At 38.1% G+C, this 22,229-nt stretch overlaps 2 protein-coding genes across 3 annotated transcripts; both read left to right on the plus strand.

Annotated features, from left to right (window-relative positions):
- Positions 1 to 97: 97 nt before the first annotated feature.
- LOC131771650 (uncharacterized) lies at positions 98 to 5,567 on the plus strand. 2 transcript variants are annotated; one of them, XM_059087508.2, is made up of 7 exons: positions 98 to 229; positions 1,439 to 1,722; positions 1,955 to 2,207; positions 2,709 to 3,033; positions 3,528 to 3,640; positions 4,104 to 4,287; positions 4,557 to 5,567. In XM_059087508.2, the coding sequence occupies exons 2-7, from the start codon at positions 1,439 to 1,441 to the stop codon at positions 4,607 to 4,609; spliced, it is 1,212 nt and encodes a 403-aa protein (XP_058943491.2). In that variant the 5' UTR covers positions 98 to 229; the 3' UTR covers positions 4,610 to 5,567. The 2 variants fall into 2 exon arrangements, with proteins under 2 accessions (XP_058943491.2, XP_058943492.2); XM_059087509.2 differs by having other exon boundaries at positions 1,958 to 2,207.
- Positions 5,568 to 6,897: 1,330 nt separating this feature from the next.
- On the plus strand, positions 6,898 to 21,668 carry LOC131771601 (uncharacterized). Its single transcript, XM_066162345.1, has 14 exons — positions 6,898 to 7,014; positions 7,718 to 7,814; positions 8,800 to 9,083; positions 9,476 to 9,725; positions 9,848 to 10,175; positions 10,631 to 10,743; positions 11,317 to 11,503; positions 16,745 to 16,770; positions 17,295 to 17,593; positions 17,898 to 18,147; positions 19,178 to 19,514; positions 19,763 to 19,875; positions 20,242 to 20,428; positions 21,433 to 21,668. Exons 3-14 carry the CDS (start codon positions 8,800 to 8,802, stop codon positions 21,492 to 21,494), a joined length of 2,436 nt encoding a protein of 811 aa, XP_066018442.1. The 5' UTR covers positions 6,898 to 7,014; positions 7,718 to 7,814; the 3' UTR covers positions 21,495 to 21,668.
- The last annotated feature ends 561 nt before the right edge of the window (positions 21,669 to 22,229 follow it).

Genomic DNA, 22,229 nt, shown 5'->3' on the forward strand with positions numbered 1-22,229 from the left:
GCCCACCCCTCCCTGGTGGGTTCTCCACCCCAAAACATTTCCTGCCCAAAGATCATGAAGTACATCATTAAAGAAACCGAAATTAATCATACCATGATATCGGTACAGCTTGTCCAATTTAAATACGTGAAGTGAGAGTCAATGTTGGCGTGAATTAACGCATCAGAACTTAAAGGTTTTGTCAGCTGGGATCAAAACAGTATTTAACAACACGATTTTGTTTCAGACGGTATGTAGTTTTTATTCCTTTTCCATACTTGAACAAACACTGCTCTGATTCCAGCTATCCAATTATTTTATAGTATTTGAAAGTCTATAGATGACTATTTACAATATCGTTCATAATATTTTCAATGACGAAATTGATATATTAAAGTTCCTGGAGCGTCAAAGTTCTCGGTGTATTCAGTACGGTCATGGCACTTAGAAAACTAGAAAGAATTTCAACTGTACTACGCTGAATTCATGGCAATTTTGCCGGAATTATAATCAGGGGGTCTGGAATTCAAGTCGTTTACGCTGATTCTTGGCGAATTTTTCCTTGCTTGTCAATTTGAAGTTTCAAGGTTTTTTGTGCGTTTTCCGCAGATAGCCAAGTGGTCTTTCTCTTCACTGTTAGGATTTAAATTCTTTTATTTATTTTTGCTTGTGTTCATTTCTTTGGTTACACATACACATTGGATGATTAAAACATTAATAGTTTGGTGCTGTATTAATCTATAAGTCTATTAGAGCTCGGTGTTGTTCTTCTAGAGAAAGATCTTCAGCTGACGAAAATGAAAAAGTTATGTTTTCATTTCTATTTTAATCAAATTTGTTGTTCTTTTTATACATTGAAAGAAATGATCTTAATGCGCATGCGTTTCGTTCGTTTACACAAACACTAACTGGCAATTCAAATGAGCCCTTGGAAATAACGATGAATGAATTGCAATGATCTGAATATACCTTCAGAGAATGAAAATTTAGATTTAACACACTATTCGCATGTGCAGAACAAGAATTCTATAAAGACTTTTAATAGCAGTCTCATTTCCAGATACTCACTCGGTCTGTTGTGAAGTTTGATCCACACTCATGTCATACTAGAATATTTGGCTCTTAACCCGTTTACTGTCCTTGCAAATGCGGCAAAATAATTTTTATTAGGAATTAAAGTAGGTTTTGACGAACTTTTGTTTACTTTAATAATAATGCAGTGACTCCGGCTTGCACGGCATGAAATATTATACATAAACCTTGCTATTTTTTCTTCAAAGGATAACTCTGTACAAAAATCGTAACAAATGTCAAGGTATATAGGATTTGAATGTTCACTAGACTTACCAGTTTGTAACCAATGCAATCGCGTAATACTTCACAAATAAGAAAGCTTAAGAGACGGTTCGCAAAAATAGAAGTCGCAAGTAAGACGTGATTTTATTTGACTTGTTTCCAGATGTTAGAAGAAAGACTACGAAAGTTTGCTCAGGAGAACTTTAGCCATAGATACTATCCTATTCTTCATGGAGAGTCTGAGAAAATACAGCCACTAACGCTTGCTGTAAAAAGGACTCGGTCATTATGGAAGCGACCACGCGCAAAACATGAAATCATAGTCCTTTCAGAAATGGCGAAATATGTTCAAGGTGACAGAGAAGCTAAAGTGTTGCGTGATTTCTTGGAATCTCAAGTCAAAAAGGAAATGTTTCAGTCCAAACCGACCATTGATATGGGTAACAGGTAAATCATCGATAGGGAGGTTCAAAGGTCATGTAGAAACCTAACACTGGTTTTGCTCCAAGTTCCTCTGCTATTTAGTTTTTCTGTTGGTATCTGTTCGAGATACTTAAAAAACTTGCTCTACAGCGTTATGTTCCCCAACATTGGCATTCCGGTCAAACCTTCTGAGGCCGATTTTAACTACAGATTGAGTAAGACTTAAATTCGCTATCTAACTTTTCATTTATCCCAGTAGAGCTCAGGAGTGCAGTACAAGTGTTTCAGGATATCTGCATGCAACCATCAAGATCAGTGGTGATCAAAAAATTCTAAAACTGGGTGCACTGAGCCAGAAATACATTGACGACCCAGATCTCCGTGGAATACTTGCAAAGACACCTTTAGATTACAACAAAATGAAAGGCTTTGAAGGGAATGAACTGTTTTTAGTAACGTCTGTAATTTCCAGCGAGAAATTTCAACTTGAAGGAGAGAGAAACGAAAAGGTATCTATCAGTATTTGATAAAAAAAAAAGGATGCTAAAAAGGGCTGCAACCTTTCCGTTAACTACCATTTTGCTTTGAAAATGAGGTCAATTCATGTCCAAATAATGCATGCATGATATTGACAACAAACATTTTCCCCGTCAATCAATTTCAAGCAGCAGTTTGTCGCTGTGGAGATCCTAGGACTTACTCCTCCATCCCCGTATTTTTTAGAAAAAAGGAAAAGTCAAAAGGCTTTATTTCGCTACAAGGTAAAAAAATCTTCCTACTTTCAAATAGTTACCAGATACTCAGGTTTTATGCAGCAAGTAAAGACGGTCCTCGGTTGACTATAGTGACTGAGAGTTTTACGAGATGAAGACGTTGATTCTACCCCGAGTTGAGAGCTTCCATCCGAGAAAACACTTTATTTTGAGAAATGACCCTTCCCTCACAACCCAAATTGCTAAATTTCAGACGAAGTGATGCACTTACTCATCGAAAGGGACATTTTATTGCAGATCGAGACAGAAGTTAATGGTGAATTGCCTTCGCAAACGGCGAGTCCCATCTCCAGCTGTTTTTTTCCACGTAGAAAAGTGCATTCTCGCTACTTCAGCTCATTTTGTCCTCCAGAGATGGCATCCAGAACCTCCACAGCGCCGATCCTCTTCAAGTGTTGCCATGTTGATTACCTAAAGGATGAAAACAGACTGGAAATCCGGAAAGGAGAATATGTTGGTAAAACAGTTACCAAGGAAGTGTTTGGCAGCTATTCTGCCAAAGAGGACCCGGATTATGATAGCACCTACGTGGAAATATACTCAGATGAGACTAACCTAGCAGGTAAGACTGGTTGATAATAGGGCTGCTGTCATTTTTACAAATAGATCTGGGACTTAACGACTCTAAGGCGAGTTCCCAGTCGACAAAGAGGAAAAGATTTAAGATCAAGTTTTGAGTTAAATGGCATAGAAATACATTCTTTGTGAAGCATTTTGTTCTTTTAGAGCTAAAGACATCGCTGAACTGTTTTTATTGGACGAAACTGAGCTCTTACACTACTAAAATGTTGAACTGCTAACGTGTCTGTACTTTTTTTTGCCGTAGGGTTCGTTTTATGGTATTAAAGAATATTGCTTCTTCTCGTTATACATTACGCAAGTTTGCTTTCCCACTGTTTCATTGTTCTATAGGAAGATTTTGAACCATAAGTCGTGCTCTCTGAGAAAGTAAAAGTTTCCACCGTCACTGCGTTTTTTTCACATTGAGCAAAAAAATCCTAACGTAGCACGGTGTAGTGTGACCGAATTTCAGGAATGCCATTTTTCCTCCACCAGATCCTCTTAGTACAGAAGATTTCAAGAGACTTGACCCTATACTAAACAAAGTGCTTCTACCAATCAAAGATAGAGAACAGCGTAAGGCACTCGTTAAGAAGTACCTGTATTGGGTAAGTTGACCTTAGGCATAAGGTTTCAATACACCGAGTCGCCTTGTGAATAGCCATTAAATTGAATGAAGGATCGTTTGAAGTCGATCGCATGTCCTGTTTCGTCTGGCTTTCTCTCTGTTGGTCTGTCTACTCTTTTGAAGTCTCTCTCTGCAAACAAGCCTGGTTACCTGCTTGCGTCTGTCTGTCGATTTTGGTAACCTTTTTTTCGGTTCTCGATCGATGCTCGCATTGCCATAAAGAATATATAACTACATAAAAGTTTATCGAAAAAATTTCAGGATTTACGGACAATCACTCTAAAGAGACGATTCGCTAAATAATATATTCATAATCAAGGCGATCAAAAGTTTCGAGTTATTATATCACTTACACTCCTACATTGACAGTTGATCTGATCGTTGCTAACATTTAGACTTGTTGGCAAAAGAATATTGATTTTCTCTCGTTTTTTGGTCATTAGTTTGAAACAGCTTTAAAAACAGGTCAAAACAGGTTTCTGGTTCCGGAGCCAATAATTCCAGGTGACAGAGAGTTTCTCAGAATTGCCAATATTTCCTGTGATGAGGAAACGAATACGTTGGATCTGGAGGCTCTCACCGAAGACGACATTCATGGATATGCTGTTGTCCTCAGGAACCTTTTCGGTAAGAGAACAGTTTCACTTGAACTACCAGTAATGGTGCAATTTTACCATGCCCGTTAGTAAGTAAACCTTAATCCAAGTCTCGAAACATTTTTGCCATGTTTACAACAAAACGAGTCTTTGATCTGCAGACAGCTGCGGACACCCCTATTAACTGCGCTAGTCACTTGAAACTTTTTTATCATTGACTGTAACATAGTGTATCAACCACATAATCAACTAATGTAGGTTTTTTTTAGAAGTGATCACGAACGCTAACTTTTTCCACAGGTTTATCGGACGAAACGTGGGAAGCAATTGAGAAGGATGGCGCAAAACCTTGACCCATGACTCACTTAAAATTGAGCAATGTTGCTTTTGCATGTTTTACATTGAATCAGAAGCTTATTAAGTGATTTACGCTGCAAAGTTTTGACTCAAGGAAAATGAGATTTAAACGGATAAAGGAAGTAACATGGTAGTATAAAGACACCAAGTATTTAAGAATAAACGGAAAAAAACGAGCATTGACAAAGGTGGCGAGGAATTAAAAACTATAACATTAAAGGCGGCAGGCCCATCTCTTTGAAATGGGTAAACTGTGGTATACACTCTTTTAGAAGAGTTTTCAACTGAATGTCGAAACAATTACGGGATTGTCCCGTTTTTCCGTTTTTTTCTTTACTTCGTTAAGTAGTTGGTCCTAAATTAAGAGAAATGCAGTTGGGTCACTTGCGTTTTCCCGCGCTTCAGTAAGTTTGCTCATTAAGACCTCATTGGCCTTTCAAGACTTTTTTTTTTTTTTTGAGTGACTAATGTGATCACTTTGGTTTTGGTTCTAGGAACCTCAATCGAAATGTGCTTCATTTGAAAAGAAAACCCGTTTCACCGAGCAGTTCTGTAGAATGCCGATTTTATTTGATCCTTTTGAGTAAGTCGAAAATAGTTCAAAATTGGGGTTTGACGACAAAACTTTTTTTAAAGAACTTAATATTTTTAGCGAGGAGGGGAAGTCAGTTCTGTTGTCGTCCACAAGCTCCTTGTCGGCAATAAAACAATTTCAATTGTGCTGTCAGCAAAAGTCTCGAAAAATGTCTCCCCCTATTCACAGTAAAATGAGTGTGTGTTCAGCGGACACCTCTATTGAGTGGACACGGACACCAGAATTAACCGCACTCATTACTTGAAACCTTTCAATCAATGAGAAGCATGCTTTGCCCTATAGTCAACAGAAGCTGGTTTCCCCAAAGTGATCATGTACGCTGACGTTTTGACAGATTCATGCGATACGACTGAAAACCAGTGCCGCCAACGAAATTTATGAATATTCATGAATGTCGAAAAAAAAAAAATTTATTCAATGGCAAACGTATTTATTTCTTTGTTCTTATTGATCCTGCAAGGAATCCTCGTTAGTTGAAGAGAGCCTCCTACTGACTTCTTTACCGCGGTTGCCGTCAACACTCCGCTTTAGAGACAAGCTGTTCTTTGGCCTTCAGTTTGTTTTCAATAACTTCTCCTTCCCCTTCTTGGTGGCTCTCCTCCCAGATACGCACCCTATCTAAAAACAGGGTAGTTTAGTATTATCAATTGAGTTGATAACGTAAATTGGCTTCTGTAATGAGTTTAAAAGCTGACGTTTCGAGCGTTAGCCCTTCGTCAGAGCGATTAGGGAAGGGCTTTGACGAAGGGCTAACGCTCGAAACCTCAGCTTTTAAACACTTTACGGTGGCCGATTTACGTTATCAACTCGGTTGATAATGCTAAATTACCCTAGCCTGTTTTACTCTCCCACCGACGCAGCACTACAGTTTCCTTAGAGACTTACCCCTTTTATTAATCCATCTAAGAGCAATCTAAGTTAGAAATCCCCACTTCTCCCCCTTTTCCCTTCGTTCCAGGGGACTTAAATATAATTCCATCGACTTTTCTTTCCAGATACCTCTCGTTTTAAAACCAAGTGAAACACTGGAAAATCAAACTTCAGCTTTTTTCACGAGTAGGCTAATAAGTTCCCCAAAAGCGAACTAATACTTATTCAAGGAAAAGATACCTCTGAAAAGAACTCTTGTGCGGGTAGCTGTGAAAACAACTTTTCAACCTTACATTGAAATCTGAACGAAACGACCAAAAACTCGACCGCTCATTTGATTTTAAAGAAACGACAAAGATGACTGTTCAAGCGAATATATTACCATTCTAAGGCATACGACCAGTTTTCACGGATGTCGTAAGTTTAATAAAAGAGAAACGCTCTGATGGTTTCTGGGGAATACGATACGCATCGGACTTCCACAACGAATCAGCCCTCACCCTCGCAAGTGCCGAAGTCGTGGTCGCTAAGCTGAAAAATATTTTGAATCTGTGAACGAATGAAGTTACCCGCGCATACCAAAAAAGCGAAATTGTCTCAATTTAGTTAAGAGAAAATCGATTCTCTCTCAAAAACATCACCAAAAGTGCAAATGAATACATTTTATTTTAAAAATCGCAAAAAACAAACAAACAAAAAACAAAACAAAACAAAACAAGAAAGAAAACAAGAAGCCTCAAATTCCACGATCGGGAGGCCTGTGGTAGCAAACGTCATTGAAGAAACCGAAATTAGTCTTGTTGTCAGATAAATACAGCTTGTCGGATCTAAATATACGAAGCGGGAGGCCATGGAAGAATGAATTAACGCACCATAACTTTCGTTGGTGTCATTAAGATCAAAACAACATTGAACACAACTATTTTGTTGCAAACGGTAGGTTGTTTTTCTTTCTTTTCCCATATTTTATTAACTATTATTTTGATTTCAACTATGCAACTATTTGTTCTCATTTTAAATTCTAATAATTTCCATTTTTAAGATCATTCGCAATATTTCAACGACAAACGTGGTTTGTTAAAAACTCGGCTCATTCAGTAGGGTTATAGCCGTAGTGTTTACAAAAAGAGGAAAGTTGAAGGAATTTGAACTGTGCTGAGTTTGTTGAAGCTTGCCGGAATTGGCGTCCAAAGGTCTTGAATTCAAATTATATACGCTGATATCTTGGCGATATCTTTCTTTTGTTCCTCACGATTTCCTGTTAACCTACCCTCTCAGTTAAGCTGTTAACCTTTTGTTGCATTTGTGTTCGTCCGCATTTCCTTTTTGGAAGGTATTCCAACCCGTTCCTCCCGTAACTACGAACTGAGCTACGAAACCACACGTGAGGAGCGAGTCAGGGGAATTTGAAAACAGCTTGAAATTAAATGAATTTCATTGGACCTTCGCATAAAAATCAAGCAAAGAAAAGATCCTCGTAGGTGGACTGTGATTTAAGCAAATGCAGAGACAAAGCCTGAAAATAACATTTGCTTTTACCAGCATTGCAGTCCACAAAATTTATTTCATTTATTGTTTGTCTTTTTTTCCTAGTTAAGGTTTTACCGTTCTTGCATGTTTGCATGTTTACGCTCTTTAGATACGTTTCCTGGTCAGTTATATGGTTTGGCGTTTTATCTATTTATCAATCTACTGATAGTTTGTTGCGCACGTTAAATGAAACATATTTTTCGAAGGTAAGTGTTGTTCTTCTTGAGAAAAATGTTCGCTGACGAAAATGAAAAAGTTGTATTTTCATTTCCATTTAATCCAGTTTGTCGTTCGTGGTTTGCGGTGTGAGAAAATGAAGATGAAGACGTAATTGCATCGATCCGATAGTAGATCATCGAAATGAGAAATGAGCATACGGATATTGTTGCCGGGATTATGTTATTGCGGAAGTATGTGTCAGCAATGTCGTTAAATTGCTGTGCATCTGGGATATTTTTGGAAATTCCTTCACCACGCGCTAAACATGCCAGAACTACATATAATAGTAAATAGGGGTGATACATTTTAGTTTCGACGGATGTAAGAGGACTCTAAAAAAATCAACATGAAATAATTTTGATGCGCATGCGCTGCATTAATTAGCACAAACATTTATTGGTACCTCAATCTTTGAGTTGGAATGATCGCAATTTTCCTTCACAGAGTGAGAATGTAGCACGAAATACACTAGTTGCACATACGGAACAAGAATACCATAAAAAAACTATCAATAGCATTCTCAGTTTCAACTAGTGACGCCGTTTGTTGTGCTGCTTTATCCACTTGTACGTCATACCAGAAAATTTGGCTCCTGACACGTGTATATTCTTTGGCAAATGAGGCAGAAGTATTGTTATCAGGAAGTAGAGTAGGAGATGACGAACTTTTGTTTTCTATATCTTCACAGCTGAAAATCTATTAATAATGTTGTGACTCTGGCTTTCTAGAGATTCGGCCCACAGAAAGAAACAAAATTAATACACTTCGCTCATTCCTGTTCGACGGATAACTTTGCAAAGAAAACGTGACTAATGTCGAGGTATACAGAACTTCGGCGTTCGCTGGACTGGTCTTTTTGTTCCTGATATATGTAAATATAACATAAATAAGAAACTAAACAAGTAAGAAGAGAGACGGTTCACGGAAAGAGAAATCGCAAGTAAGACATGATTTTATTTGATTTGTTTCCAGATGTTAGAAGAAGGACTACGAAAGTTTGCTCAGGAGAACTTTAGCCATAGATACTATCCCATTCTTCATGGAGAATCTGAGAAAATACAGCCACTAGCGCTTGCTGTAAAAAAGTCTCGGCCAATATGGAAGCGACCACGCGGAAAACATGAAATCATAGTCCTTGCGGAAATGGCGAAATATGTTGAAAATGACGAAATAGTTAAGGTGTTCCGTGATTCCTTGGAATCTCAAGTCAAAGAGGAAATGTTTCAGTCCAAACCGACCATCGATATGGGTAACAGGTAAATCATTGATAGAGAGGTTGATCCATGCCATTGTGATAGTATCAATGGGTTAATTGTTAGCCGTAGAAGGGCCCTAAAGTTCAACCGTTAGACGTAGAATGGACAAATTGTATCCGTTGGTTGTAAAATGGCAAAATTTTAACAGTTAGCCGTAAAAGTCATCACCCCATTGAGACTTCATTTTGTGAACACTGGTTTTGCTCTTCGTTCCTCTGCTCGTTAGTCATTTGTTGGTGTTTTGTTCGAAATACTTGAAAAGCACACAAATAAACTTTTACGTTCACCAATATTCGCATGGTGTTATTACGCTAGTCAAACCTCCAACGGAAGATGTCGATTACTGATTGAATAAGCCGCTACTAGTTCTTGCTTTTTATTTACCCCGTTAGTGCTAAGGCGTACAGTATGGGTGTCTCAGGATATCTGGAGGGAACCATTAAGATCAGTGGTGATCAAGGAGTTCTAAAACTGGGTAGATTGAGCCAGAAATACATTGACGATCCAGATCTCCGTGGAATACTCGCAAATACGCCTTTAGATCACAACAAAATGAAAGGATTTAAAAGCGATGAACTGTTTCTGATTACATCTGTGATTTCAAGCGAGAAATTTCAACTTGAAGGAGAGAGAAAGCAAGAGGTAAATATCGGTATTGGAGAAATGACCCCTTTCCGCACACTTCAAACAGCTGAATTTCTGACGGAGTGTTTAGCAAATTTGCCAACTCATCGAAAGATATGTATGTGTTGATCTTATTTCAGACCGAGGCCGAATTCAATAGCGAAGTGCCACAAATAGCGGCGAATTCCTTCGTCAGATATTTTATTCCAGCTGGAAAAGTACATGCTCGCTTCTTCAGCACATTTCTTCCTCCAGAGGTGGCATCCAGAAACTCCGCTGCACCGATCCTCTTCAAGTGTTGCCATGTTGATTACCTAAAGGATGAAAACAGACTGGAAATCCGGAAAGGAGAATACGTTGGTAAAACAGTTTGCAGGGACATGTTCGGCGGCGATCCTACCGAAGAAGACCCGGATTATGATAGTACCTACGTGGAAATATACTCAGAAGATCAGACTGATTTACCTGGTAAGAGTGTTAGATACACAGATTTCTGTCATTTTCACATATAGATCAGGGGCCTGATGACTTCAAAGCAAGTTCGACATCGAGACTGGGTGACATTTGAGCTAAATTACTTAGCGAAACTCCAATTACATGTAAAATGTTGAAGCATCATCTTTATACTCTGCGAGAAACAGACTTATCTTAACTGTTGTTATCGGACGAAATTGAGCCCTTACACAGCTTAACTGTTTTTTCCAAAAGGCCATTTTCGCAAAACGGCTCGATCTTTGAAAAAACAACTCATATTTGCGTTCCCCCCGTTGTTTCATAGGAAGATCTCAGAGTAGAGATCATACTCATCTGAGAAACAACATATCCCATTTTTTTTACCATATTTTTATCATTAAGTGGGATAAACCTGACATAGCACGGTGGACTGTAACAGAATTTCAAGGACGCTATTTTTCTCCAACCAGATGAACTTAATCCAGAAGATATCAAGAAACTTGATCTTATACTTACCAAAGTGCTTCTACCAACAAAGAATAGAGAAGAGTGTAAAGCGCTTGTAGAGAAGTACCTGATCTGGGTAAGTCGACCTTATACATTCATTTCAATGTATTTAATTGCCTTACGAGTACCATCAGATTGTAAGTGGGATCCTTTGAAAAGGATTGTCTTTCTGTTCGTCCGTTTGCTCTTTGCTTGTGATTTTTTTTTGTGTCTGACGCCTGAATTCTCTGTCTTTAAACCAGCCTGGCTGCTTGCTACCAAAAACTGCTCTTTGTTTTCCGGTTGATGCTGGCATCGCCACATAGACTACACACAACTGTGTACCGAAAAGTTTCATGGTTTTCTAGCAGCGGCTTTGGAAAGACGATTGCCTGAATGAGCTATTTATATATTAAGTCGATCAAACGTTTCGATTTATTATGTCAACTACAATCTTAGGTCGACTATTGATCTGAGCCTTGTTGTTCAAAGAGCGGAAAACACCATCCAATGGATAAATTGCTATACAGTAGATAAGTGTTACCTAAACGTACTGCGCTATTGCTGTTGCTACTGCACCGGATAGAAATTTGCTCTAACGATAGGGTTATCCACCCTTCGAACAAACGGAGCCTGATCATCGCTAACATTTAGAAATTCTTTTCAATAGTTTGAAACCGCGTTGAAAAATGACCAGACCAAGTTTCTGATTAAGCAGCCAATAACACGAGCTGATTGTGAGTTTCTCAGAATTGCTGCCTATCTTTCCTGCTCCGTGGGAGCGAATACGTTAGATCTGGGGGCTCTCACCAAAGACGACATTCATGGATATGCTGTCGTCTTCAGGATACTTTCCGGTAAGAATCATCAACAATAATGCAATCGCATCGTGCCCCGTATCAAGCAGACGCTAATCTAGGTCTCCAGAAACTTCTCCCATGTTTACAGCGGAAAAAGTCCGTGTTCCACTGACAGCTCTATTGAGCGGACGTGGACACGATAGTTACCCGCGCTCGTTCCTTGACAGGTGTGCCATGTAATCAGCAAATACAGGTTTTTCAGAAATGATAATGCTCGTAACCATTTTTCCACAGGTTTATCTGACGAAAAATGGGAAGAGATTGAGAAGGATGGCGCAAACCTTATGCCATAACTAAGTTAAAGATGAGCAACGTTGTTTTCACATTGAATCACAAGCTTAGAAAAGGAGATAATTCAAAATGTCTTAACTCGTTAAGTTTAGAGGAGAGCAGCTTTAAATATATTAAGAAAGTAGTTTGCTTGTATATAAACAGACACCAGGTTTATAAATTAAACAGGAAAGGACGGGCGTGGTCGAAGGTTTAACACCAAAAGCGTAGGATGGCAGGCGAATCTCTTCAATATTAGTAAAATGTGACATAAAATATTTTTTAGCTTAGTTCTCAATTTAGTGTCAAGGGTAATCCGGGATTGCTTTGGTTTGGCTTCATTAGTGGAAAAAACCCGCGCTACTCAAAACTAAAACCAAAGACGACTGGGTCACTCGCGTTTTCCCGCGTTTCAGGCAGTTTGATTGTATTTGCTTTGCCACTAACTGCTTGTGATATTTTCCTTTGTTTCGACTTTTTCCTTTGTTTCGACTTTTTTGTGATTACTTTGGTTTAAAAACTCAATCGAAACACGCGTCTAATGGCAATGAAAAACTTTTTCTCTGTAAAGCAGAATACCTATTTTCATCTGATCCTTTTGAGTAAGGAAACTAGTTTAAAATTTAAAATTTTGCGACCAAACTGTTGTAGGAAATGAAAGATTTTTGAGTGCTCTCTGAGCGGTTAATGTCCACGAACAAATTTCGAACACATTTACACGCCAAACACATTTATAATAGCCTCTATTTTCGTGCCAAATAGAGACTGCTGTTTGTGTATATTTAAGCTAATTAGTTGTAACTTTGTTTATCATCGTCCTATTTGTTTTATGAAGTGCGCAGAACAACACGTTTACAAACAGCTCACCGTTAAACACTTTTGAGGGGGACTTTGTGAACAAAACAGTTAGTCTTTTCCTGTGTATTACTGACAAACGCACTCTTAACGCCAAAAATCCCTTACAGGGAGACATAAAGAGCTTTAAACACTACTGAGGTTTGGAATGTGGTATGATACCATCGGATATTCTCCAGTTTATTCGGGACATGCACGAAGAAAGTTAATAAAAACGATTGCTCACGTGTGAAATTTGTTCATAAATTGTATTTAGAAAATTTATAGGGGAAAGGAACTGAATTTTGAGCAAGGTGTACTTCGAATCGGCCGATTTGCAAACTCGTGTACACCTCCTTAAGCTTCTAAAGAAACAGTGATGCTGTATTGGTGGCTGAGAATAATAAGATAATTTGGTTCTATCAACTGAGTTGATAACGTGAAGAAATCCTCATAAAGAGTTTCTAAGCTGAAGTTTCGAGCGTTAGCCCTTTGTCAGAGCGAAGGGCTAACTCTCTGACGAAGGGCTAACGCTCGAAACGTTAGCTTAGAAACTCTTTACGATGGTTAATATGGGTTATCAACCCAGTTGATAAAACCAAAAGAACCAAATATTAAGGCTAGGTTCATGTTACACCCGTGGATGTAGTTATGGAGGTAGGAGGTTTTCAATCAGACAAATACCAGGTACAGGGATTGAGTCTCTAAACTTATTTTATCAATTCTATCAGATATATTTTTGGAGAAAAAATAATTATGTCATCTTAATAAAAAAGTGTATTGACTTATTTTATGCAGTCTCTCATAGCTTCATGTTCCGATGCTTTTATAATGCCATTTTGTTCTCGCTACATGAGACATCAAACCTCCACTTCACTCCACTTCACTTAAGTAAGGCATCACATTGTCGGAGCCACCGACCCCCCCCCCCCTCCCCGCTGAGACCTCGCCAGGCGTCACGTTCTCTGCATTTCCTACTGCTATAGCCATTTGGTTCTTAAATGGAATTCTCGACTTATTATTCCGACTCTCTGATTTTGTAGAGGGGCAGGGGCTGTTCTTAGTCGAAGCTATACCTCGAATAATCTAAAAAGGATAAGCAAGCAAGCTCACCTCATCGACCACAAGATTAGTGTTTATTTGATGAGCACTAAGGCCAAAAGTAAGAAGGCTCTGGATGCAGGTTAATTAGGCCTTTCTGAATGGTTCGATTACATAATCAATCGAAACAGTTATATGAAATAAACATATTGAAAGTAGCTGTCATAATTTGCCATGAGTACGGGAGAAACTATGAAGAAAATATCACTCGTAGCTTTAAGCATGTCAGTCAATTATTTAACCATCCCTCCTTGAATAGATTGACACCTTGCTATGATGAAAAGGCTTTCATGAAACCTTGCCTATTTCGGAATCAAATCTACGGGCAAGGGTCTTTCCCTAATGCAGATTCACGTGACAGGCACTGATCAAAGCTGAATGGGAATGTCCCTATCATGGTAACAGTGGTTTTCAGCGCCACAATTCTGCACAGATTGCCTTTTGTAATTTCATTACCTGGCCGGCGCAAATTGGGAGAACAAAGGAGGGGGTAAGGGGTAACGAGGGGGGGGGGAGGGGTGCTGAAGATCACGTGCTGGCGGAGGATAAAGAAGAAAAGTAATTATTGTTAGGGTGGCAAGTTGAGGGGACACAAATTGACATCCGTAGCCTGATAGGTCCACGTTCGAGCCGCGGCTGTTATGTTGTTTTATCGCCATGATGCCTCTCCCTCCCCCTCCAAGGGATAAATAAATATTAGGGTAACAGCACGATTTATCGACAAATTTCTGGAGGGAGGGGGGTGGGGTGCTAAATGTGCTGAACCAGCATATCGTTCTCATGCTCTCAATGATCGCGGCCTCAACACCCAACATGTTGAGTGCAGCATACTTGTATGAGGAGATGTTTTTAGTGAAATATTTTTTGCGGTCGAAATTAAATGTATTCCTTTAAGTACGAAAGTAATTATTAGGAGAATGATTTTTAACTTGGAAATACAACACCTCCTCTCGGCGAAGGCGATGAGAAACGGTTTTCCTCGCAAACTTTATCATAATTCGGGCGTGCGGGTAAGATAGATTAGAAAGGTTAATAAGAATGTATATTGTCAACATTTGTGTCCATCCTAATGCGACACAAGTTTCATAACAAAGGGTTTTCAGTAATTATTGAGGTGCCATCGTGTTTAAAAATCCTCTGAAATGCACGATGAAATTTAACTCAGTTCCGAAAGGAGGGAAAATCTTAATTTTAGCAGAAATAACGTAACCCTGAAGTGTCTTCGAAAAAAAAAGTAACATAAAATATTTACTCGCGCCTTTTCCAGATGACTGACATAGATTTATTCATGGAAAACATCCGCGTAAAAAACCGAAATATTGGATTTGGTTTCGAGCCTTGATGTACCCACGTCACACAGGCGTAAATGTCATGGGATATCAATAAAAATTAGCATATATATATCTTATCTAAGACGAAAATGATGTCTTGGTGTAGCAAAAATACTATTTCGTTATTCCACCGTGACAAGCGCGATTCCAACTTTGTAATCGGCCCAAACTAGCAACAGACGTAATTCACAGAAACTGAAAGAGAGTTGTTTGCTCTAAATTTTTTTGCTGCTCATGCTACGTTTATATGCGTCTGGTTGTTTCGCAAGATAATTTTGCATTGGACTGAGCTGGCCTAACTCAACTTTAGTTTCTCTGCTAAGGAAACTTCTCAAGCGATTTATGTGACCTTCGATTCTAAGGTATGAGTTGATGTGTTTTTATTCTTTAATGCTTTACTTAATCCATCTCTCATGGCTCTCAGAGGACTACGTCTACAGTTGAAACCAAGGGAGCCAGTACACACACAGACACCTATTTGAAAGTCTGAATTAAAGAAACGGGCATTATCAAATTGTCTCCAAAGTCTTAAATATGAACCTGTTTCTTAAAACACATACATTTTCGCATTTAAACTTTACATTTTTAGAGAAAGTTTCGTTGAAGTTTCACTGATTATTAGCGCCGTACTATATTTCAAAGAGAGGCTCTTTGTTGCGAATGCTCTGTGCGAGAATTTATGATGTTGAACTGTTGGGATGCTCTTGTCTGTTTAAGTGTTGCTAAGAATCGATAAATGACCGAAGGCATGGCTGAACTCTGTATGAAATGAGACTGATTCTTCAGAAAGTTTGAAGAAAACTACGCGAGCATGCTTCTATTTTCGAACATTTTCAGCCAACACTGACTTTCATTTTAATTGCTGTGGCCTGAAAATATTTTCAGTTTTGCAGAACATCTCGGACTGTTCAATAACGAGCATAGTTATAGTCTCAAGGTACAACTCGACCCTCCTGCTCGACTTTATTTCTTTGACAGAAACGATTTAGTTTCTTTCTCCTGTGTACCAATGAAACCTTTTAAGCGACAGTAGAAAAAGAATGAAATCCACAGTGTGGCTCCGTAACGCTTTAGAAATGGCAACGACTAACCTTGGGCCGTAACGATGACCACTTTTGTATAGTTTTCGCTTCTTTTTATCTTCTCGCGTTAGGATTCTACAATTAGTTTTGCTTTGGTAAATCTCATGACAAATAGACACAGCATACTAATGAAAACGTTTTAAAACAATCTCATGCCTTTATTAGGATTTTGAAAAATTGAGGACTAAAGAGAAATAAATATTTGCATTTCTACATTTGGTGGAGAGTTTGGTCGGTTGGACAACGGATTATTGATAGCATAATAAAGATGATGCAATTCGGATTATATTTCTAGAAGCACACTCACTGGGTGATTTTTACATGTGGAGGAAAAAAAACTGAAAAGGCGAGGGGATGTTTCAGTTTTCGAAGGATGCCTTTACCTCGATGAAAAGCTTTTGCGCACCTTACTCTCGAAAAAAAAATTGAAAGACGGAAACTGCTGTCCTATGCAAATACGTGCTGCATATTTATCACTTAAATACGGTCAATCAACGTACACATCATTCTGAAAGCAACACTACACTAATTTGGAGCACGTTTTAGATCTGCACGAGCTTTATCGAAGATCGAGGCTAAAAGTAAGTCATCTCGAATATCCAATGTTTTTTGGGTTATAGTGAACGCACAAATTGCAGTAATATTTGTGAGTCTTCAACCTAACATCTCGTGTTTTAAACCACTTCTTCATACGCCGAGTCGTCTAACAGACGATAGCTTTTTTTTTCACTTCCATCCTCAGCTATCGAAACATTGAAAAGTTGCAAAGCGTTTTGTCGAGTGAAGGAGCGTGCGTCAATATGGTTATTATTCAGGAAGTATATTTTTGTCTTCGATTGCTCGCGGAAAAAGGGGATAAAAGCCAGCTAGTTACTTCTACTTCGAAATAGCAGGGTTCTTGAGGTGATGGATGCTTAAATCCTATATTTTTAGAAAGGGATTTTCTCACTGATTGAAAAAATTCAGGTCTGTTTGGAAGACTTAAAGTCATTAAGAGTTTTTTACTTTGGTTCAGTCTGCTGTCTTCTGCAGAAGACTTTGCCGTTAGCGTTTGCCTCTATTGGCAAATCCTTCTAGTTGTACCCTGTTCATAATCAATTGTATTATGAAATGCTACTTTGCGTAAGTAAGGCTCACATTTAGTAAAATCATTCGAATCTTTTTTTCCAGATGATAGCAGACGCTCTACGAAAGTTTTCTAAGCAAACTTTTAGCGAAAAAACGTTTCCAGTGCTTCACGGCGAAACGGCGAAAATACAGCCTGGGACATTAGCTGTAAAAAAACATCGGTCGGTATGGAAGCGACCTTATGCAAAACTTGAAATGGTAATCCTTGCTGAACTACGAAAGTATGTCAAACGTGGAGAAGAAATGATAGACTTAAGCGAATCTTTCCAATCTAAGATAAAAGAAGAGGTATTTGTACTGAAACAAGAGATTGACAAGAACAAGATTGACGTGTCGGCCAGGTATGACCCTTAATTGGTGCTAATTAATGAAATGAATATTCACTTCTTTCTTTTATTCCTTTGACAACCTAATAAGGAAAAAAGAATTATTTAGGACGCATGTATTAGTGCCTAATTAAAGTCGACTTACAGTAAAAAAAAAAAAACACACACACACACACACACAAAAAACACCAACCGCAATATATCTGACGAAAATAAGAAAGATCAAAATCGTCTCCCTTTCCCTGAACTGTAGGTGTTCCTGTCTTCACAATCAGAAGAACTTATATTTTTGCCTGTTTGTTGTTTTTTTGTCATCTAGAGCTGAGGAGCGCCATGAAGGTGTTGAGGGATGCTTAGAGGGAACCATTAAGTTAGGTGATGGACAAGGAGATCTGAAACTTGGAAAACTTCGCCAGCACTATATTGAAGATGCAGACCTTCGCAAAATACTGGCTGAGACTATTCTTGACCCCAACAAGATGAAGAATTTTGACAGGCACGCATTGCTTCTCATAACCTCCGTAATTTACAGCGAGAAATTTGAACTGAAAGGGAAAAGATTGGTGAAGGTATCAATTTAAACCCATGTAACTGAAATTTCATCCTAACAAAAGTTATAACGGGTTCTGTAGAAACACATATCAGAAAACACTCTTTAAATTTATGAAAGCGCTAAATGAGACCCTAAAAGTGATGATTCATTGAATTACAAGTATGGTTCAGTGAAGAAAGAGATCTTCCGCCGGTGTGAACATTAATTTCAGAACCAGCCTTTGCATGTGGGTATGGATCTAGTATTTTGTAGAACGCCCTTGTTACACAGTTTTTCATGTTCCGAACTGCGGTCAATTCGCGTACGAGTCTTTTCGCCAACGATCAGTTTGCTAACTTGAATGTCTCAGTCACTCGTTTTGACAACGTCTCAGGTCAGTTTGCAGGTAGGTCCTTTCGCTAACGTTTTTAGTTATTTCACCAATGTCTCCTTACATTTTTTTTTTAAAAGTAACGACAAATGAAAAGGTTGCTCTGTAAGGTGTGGAGGCATAATTTTGTTGTCATTAGGCAGCATTCATTGTCATCATTAAACATACTCAGGCATTTTTCGCCATCATTGGGCATCTTTCTCGTGGGCATCGAATTGACTTTAGTTTGTCTTGAATCGACTTTATAAAATCGATTTCGGCTTTTACTGAAACGACCTAAGTCCCCTTACGACTTTCAGCCGATTAGAAGGCGATCAAGTTCTGCCAATGGAATCATTAAACGTTTGTCATAGTTAGCAAAACGTTCTTGAGACGAAAGCGAATCGAACTAAGACGCTAGTGAACTGCTCGCCAGCGAAACAACTCGTGAGCGGAACCTCCCAAAATCATAATATTCAACCTGGATTAAGTGTATATATTCATCAATTCGTTGATTTATTTATTTCTTGTTTTGTCTATCCATTTTTTTTTTAATATTCTTTTATTCATCTCATTCGTTTTTTATCCTAAGGCTGCAACTTGATCAGTGTGGTGCCTCATTGTTGGTTCCAAAATATTTTTTCTCAATTTATCTCCTTCATTTGCAGTAATTGTGATTTTGTTCACTTAATTTTAGACTGGACGTCAAGTTGAACTGGCTGAAATGGAACATCTGTGTCCATTTCTCAGGTATATTCTGCGTCCCAGTCAACTAACGCAAGTAGACGAGACCTACCGTCCTCCTGAGGTGGCGACCAGGACCTCCGAAGCGCCGTTTCTCTTCAAGTGCTGTCATGTCGAATTTAACAAAGAAACTAATCGACTAGAGATCCGCGAAGGAGAGTTTATCAAAAAAATTGTAGTCAAGGACGAGTTTAAAGAAGAATATCAAGTGGACTCTGATGAAGAGGAAGATGAGGATGGCCATTCATTTGTTGATCTCTATGGTCAAACGGACGAGGCTGATTTGATTGGTGAGAACCACTGTTTTTTTTTAAGTGTTTTATACTTGTAAAAGGAGCGAGGGAAAGTTGAAAAAATAATTCACTGAGTAGAATTCAAACTTCAGACTCCCTTTCGTAAAAGACAACAGATTTAGCTCCATAAAACTCTTTTTCTTTTCTTAATTTTTCCTCTTTAATAAAAAGATACTCCTCCAGATTCCTGTGTGGTCAAAATAATCATCTTAAATTTGTTTTTTATTATTTTATTACCTACGCAGATTATTTCACAAAAGACGACTTCCAGAATTTGGACAAAATACTCCAGGATGTCCTTCTACCTTGCAAGAGCAGAAAACAGCGTAAGGCGCTTGTCGAAAAGTATCTCTCCTGGGTAAGACATGCAAGTCGATGCAAACTATATATGCCAGTTCGTTAGTTTTTTCCACCCTTCTTGCAGAAATAATTGTCTTTATGCTTGCTTGAATCCTAGTGTGGATTCATCTGCTTCTCTCTGTTTTTCCTTGCTTGCATTAGTTTAATGAAGTTGAGGATCTCGATACCTCAAGTTTATCAACACCATACTCGCCCCACACATTGTTCTATGAGCAGTACTATGTTGAATGGAGTTAAAAAGGGAAACTTTAAATTGCAATAGATACGCATCTAAAGTGCATCATTTAGATTAAAAAAAAACCCTTTTCTGGTAAGCCTATAAATTTATACATCAGTCTTTGCTAACTTCTACAATTTCTGACAGTTTGAAACAGCATTGACAACAGAGCAGAAAGAAATCCAGATGAAGGAGCCAATTACGTCAGATGATGTTACCTTCCTTTCAAGCGTTGTCTCCGTACCATATATTGAGGGATCAACCAAGTTGGATCTGTCAGATCTCGATAAGAAGCAAATCCATGGATTTGGAATAATCTTCAAAGTTCTTCATGGTAAGAATGCATCCCTATTTTTTCTGGGCTTCCACCTGCAACTGAACTTCAAAACTATTATTTTCTAAGTTTCTAAAGGCTGTTCTCTGTTACTGCTAAATGTATTTCACAATTTCAGTCCCATGAATGACTTATTAGTAATTTCATCATAAAAATTGACTACAATACTTGCCAGAAAGGTGATAAGAAAACGAAAAATTATCAGCGACTAATATGATATGCTTTAATTAGACTACGAATTGGCATAACTAAATGAAATTAAAGAAAAAAAAGTAGCAGATTAAAGATAAAAGACTGAACGTTATGATTTTAGAGGTGAAAGAATTTAACCTTTCCAAACCTAAATTAAGTCACTGGTTGCTTCAGAAAAAAAATGTTGGACCAAACATGATTTTACAATCTGCCAGAGACGGAAATTCCCTGAATATCACATTGCAAACAAATTTCCATTCCTTATTTGATGGCCAGGGAACGGGAGGCTAGCTCAAAATATAATTTCCCATAGCATAGTTCACCCAGCCTGAAAAAGCACAATGTAGTTCTTCTTCTCTTAAATACTGGAAAAGTTTTCTTCGAACAGATTGCTTCTTAAATGTTTTGTTTTGTTTTGTTTTTTTTAACATTAATAGTAGTCATTTTTCAAATTCGCAGAGCTGAATGAAAGAGTACCGATTTGAAAGAACAACAATATTGTCTCTGGACCAAAAATTTATCTTTCAAATCGATTAATCCCCGCGGTATCAACGAGCCCTTTTCATTCTACTAATTTTTTCTTGTTTTCTCGTCACCATATTCCCAACAATAGCGTAGCTCCGTTTTCTCCAAATAAACACACACACAACCCGCAATTCCTCCAATCAACCTGACGAAAGGCTAACGCTCGACACGTCAGCTTTGAAACTCTTCACGGTGGTCAATTTATGTTATTAACTCAGTTGATAATACTAAATTACCCTGACTCAAGTAAACATTGACTAATCATGTAACTGAACTTTTTCCAATAGATCTACCTGATGAACAGTGGAAAGAAATTGAAGACCAGCACAAGTCAAATACGAAGAAATAAACTGTTTGACATGACTATATAGAAACAAAAAAAATTCAGGCAAACATTTTGTAGTCATTCTCTTTTACATAACCGTGGTTATTCAGTCTAATTTTAGAGAAATACTAGTTGTCCACAATAGAACTTGCTATCATTGTAAACTCAAGATATTTCCCAGAGAAATTAAATTTTGTTCAAAAAAAAGTATTGGGGCTAGTACTTGTCCAATACACACTCTTCACTATTCTTCAACAAACGAAATAAACTGATCATGAGGTATTGAAGTAAAGGTAACAATTGGAGCGAGATGAATATTTCAAGCGGCTGCTAAAATAAAATGAAAAATAACAAGTTACCACAACTATACGAAAAACGTTGGCAAACGAGAAACACAAAATAAAGGACAACCAAAGACACTTTACAAATGACACAAACAAAGAAAAAATATGAAAAAAAGCAGCACAATATCGATGAAAGTAATGTAAGTAAAAACAAAGAGAACTTAATGAAAAAGCGACAAAGGCAAAAACGTCAAATATTTGTGTTGCCGCCAAATAATTCTGGCGGCAATACAAAGTCTGTAATAGGACGCTCTAACTCTTTTTGGACCTGGTCATGAAAGATGGCTGGCATCATTTAATAATTAAATTCCCTGATACAAGAAAATTAACACTAACATTAACTGATCGAAAAATCATTTGCTACCGCTGATGAGAAAATGTATAAAAACAGCAAAGACCATTATCTTAAAAGTGT

This window comes from Pocillopora verrucosa, chromosome 1 (genome assembly GCF_036669915.1).
Source record: "Pocillopora verrucosa isolate sample1 chromosome 1, ASM3666991v2, whole genome shotgun sequence".
Lineage (NCBI taxonomy): Eukaryota > Metazoa > Cnidaria > Anthozoa > Scleractinia > Pocilloporidae > Pocillopora > Pocillopora verrucosa.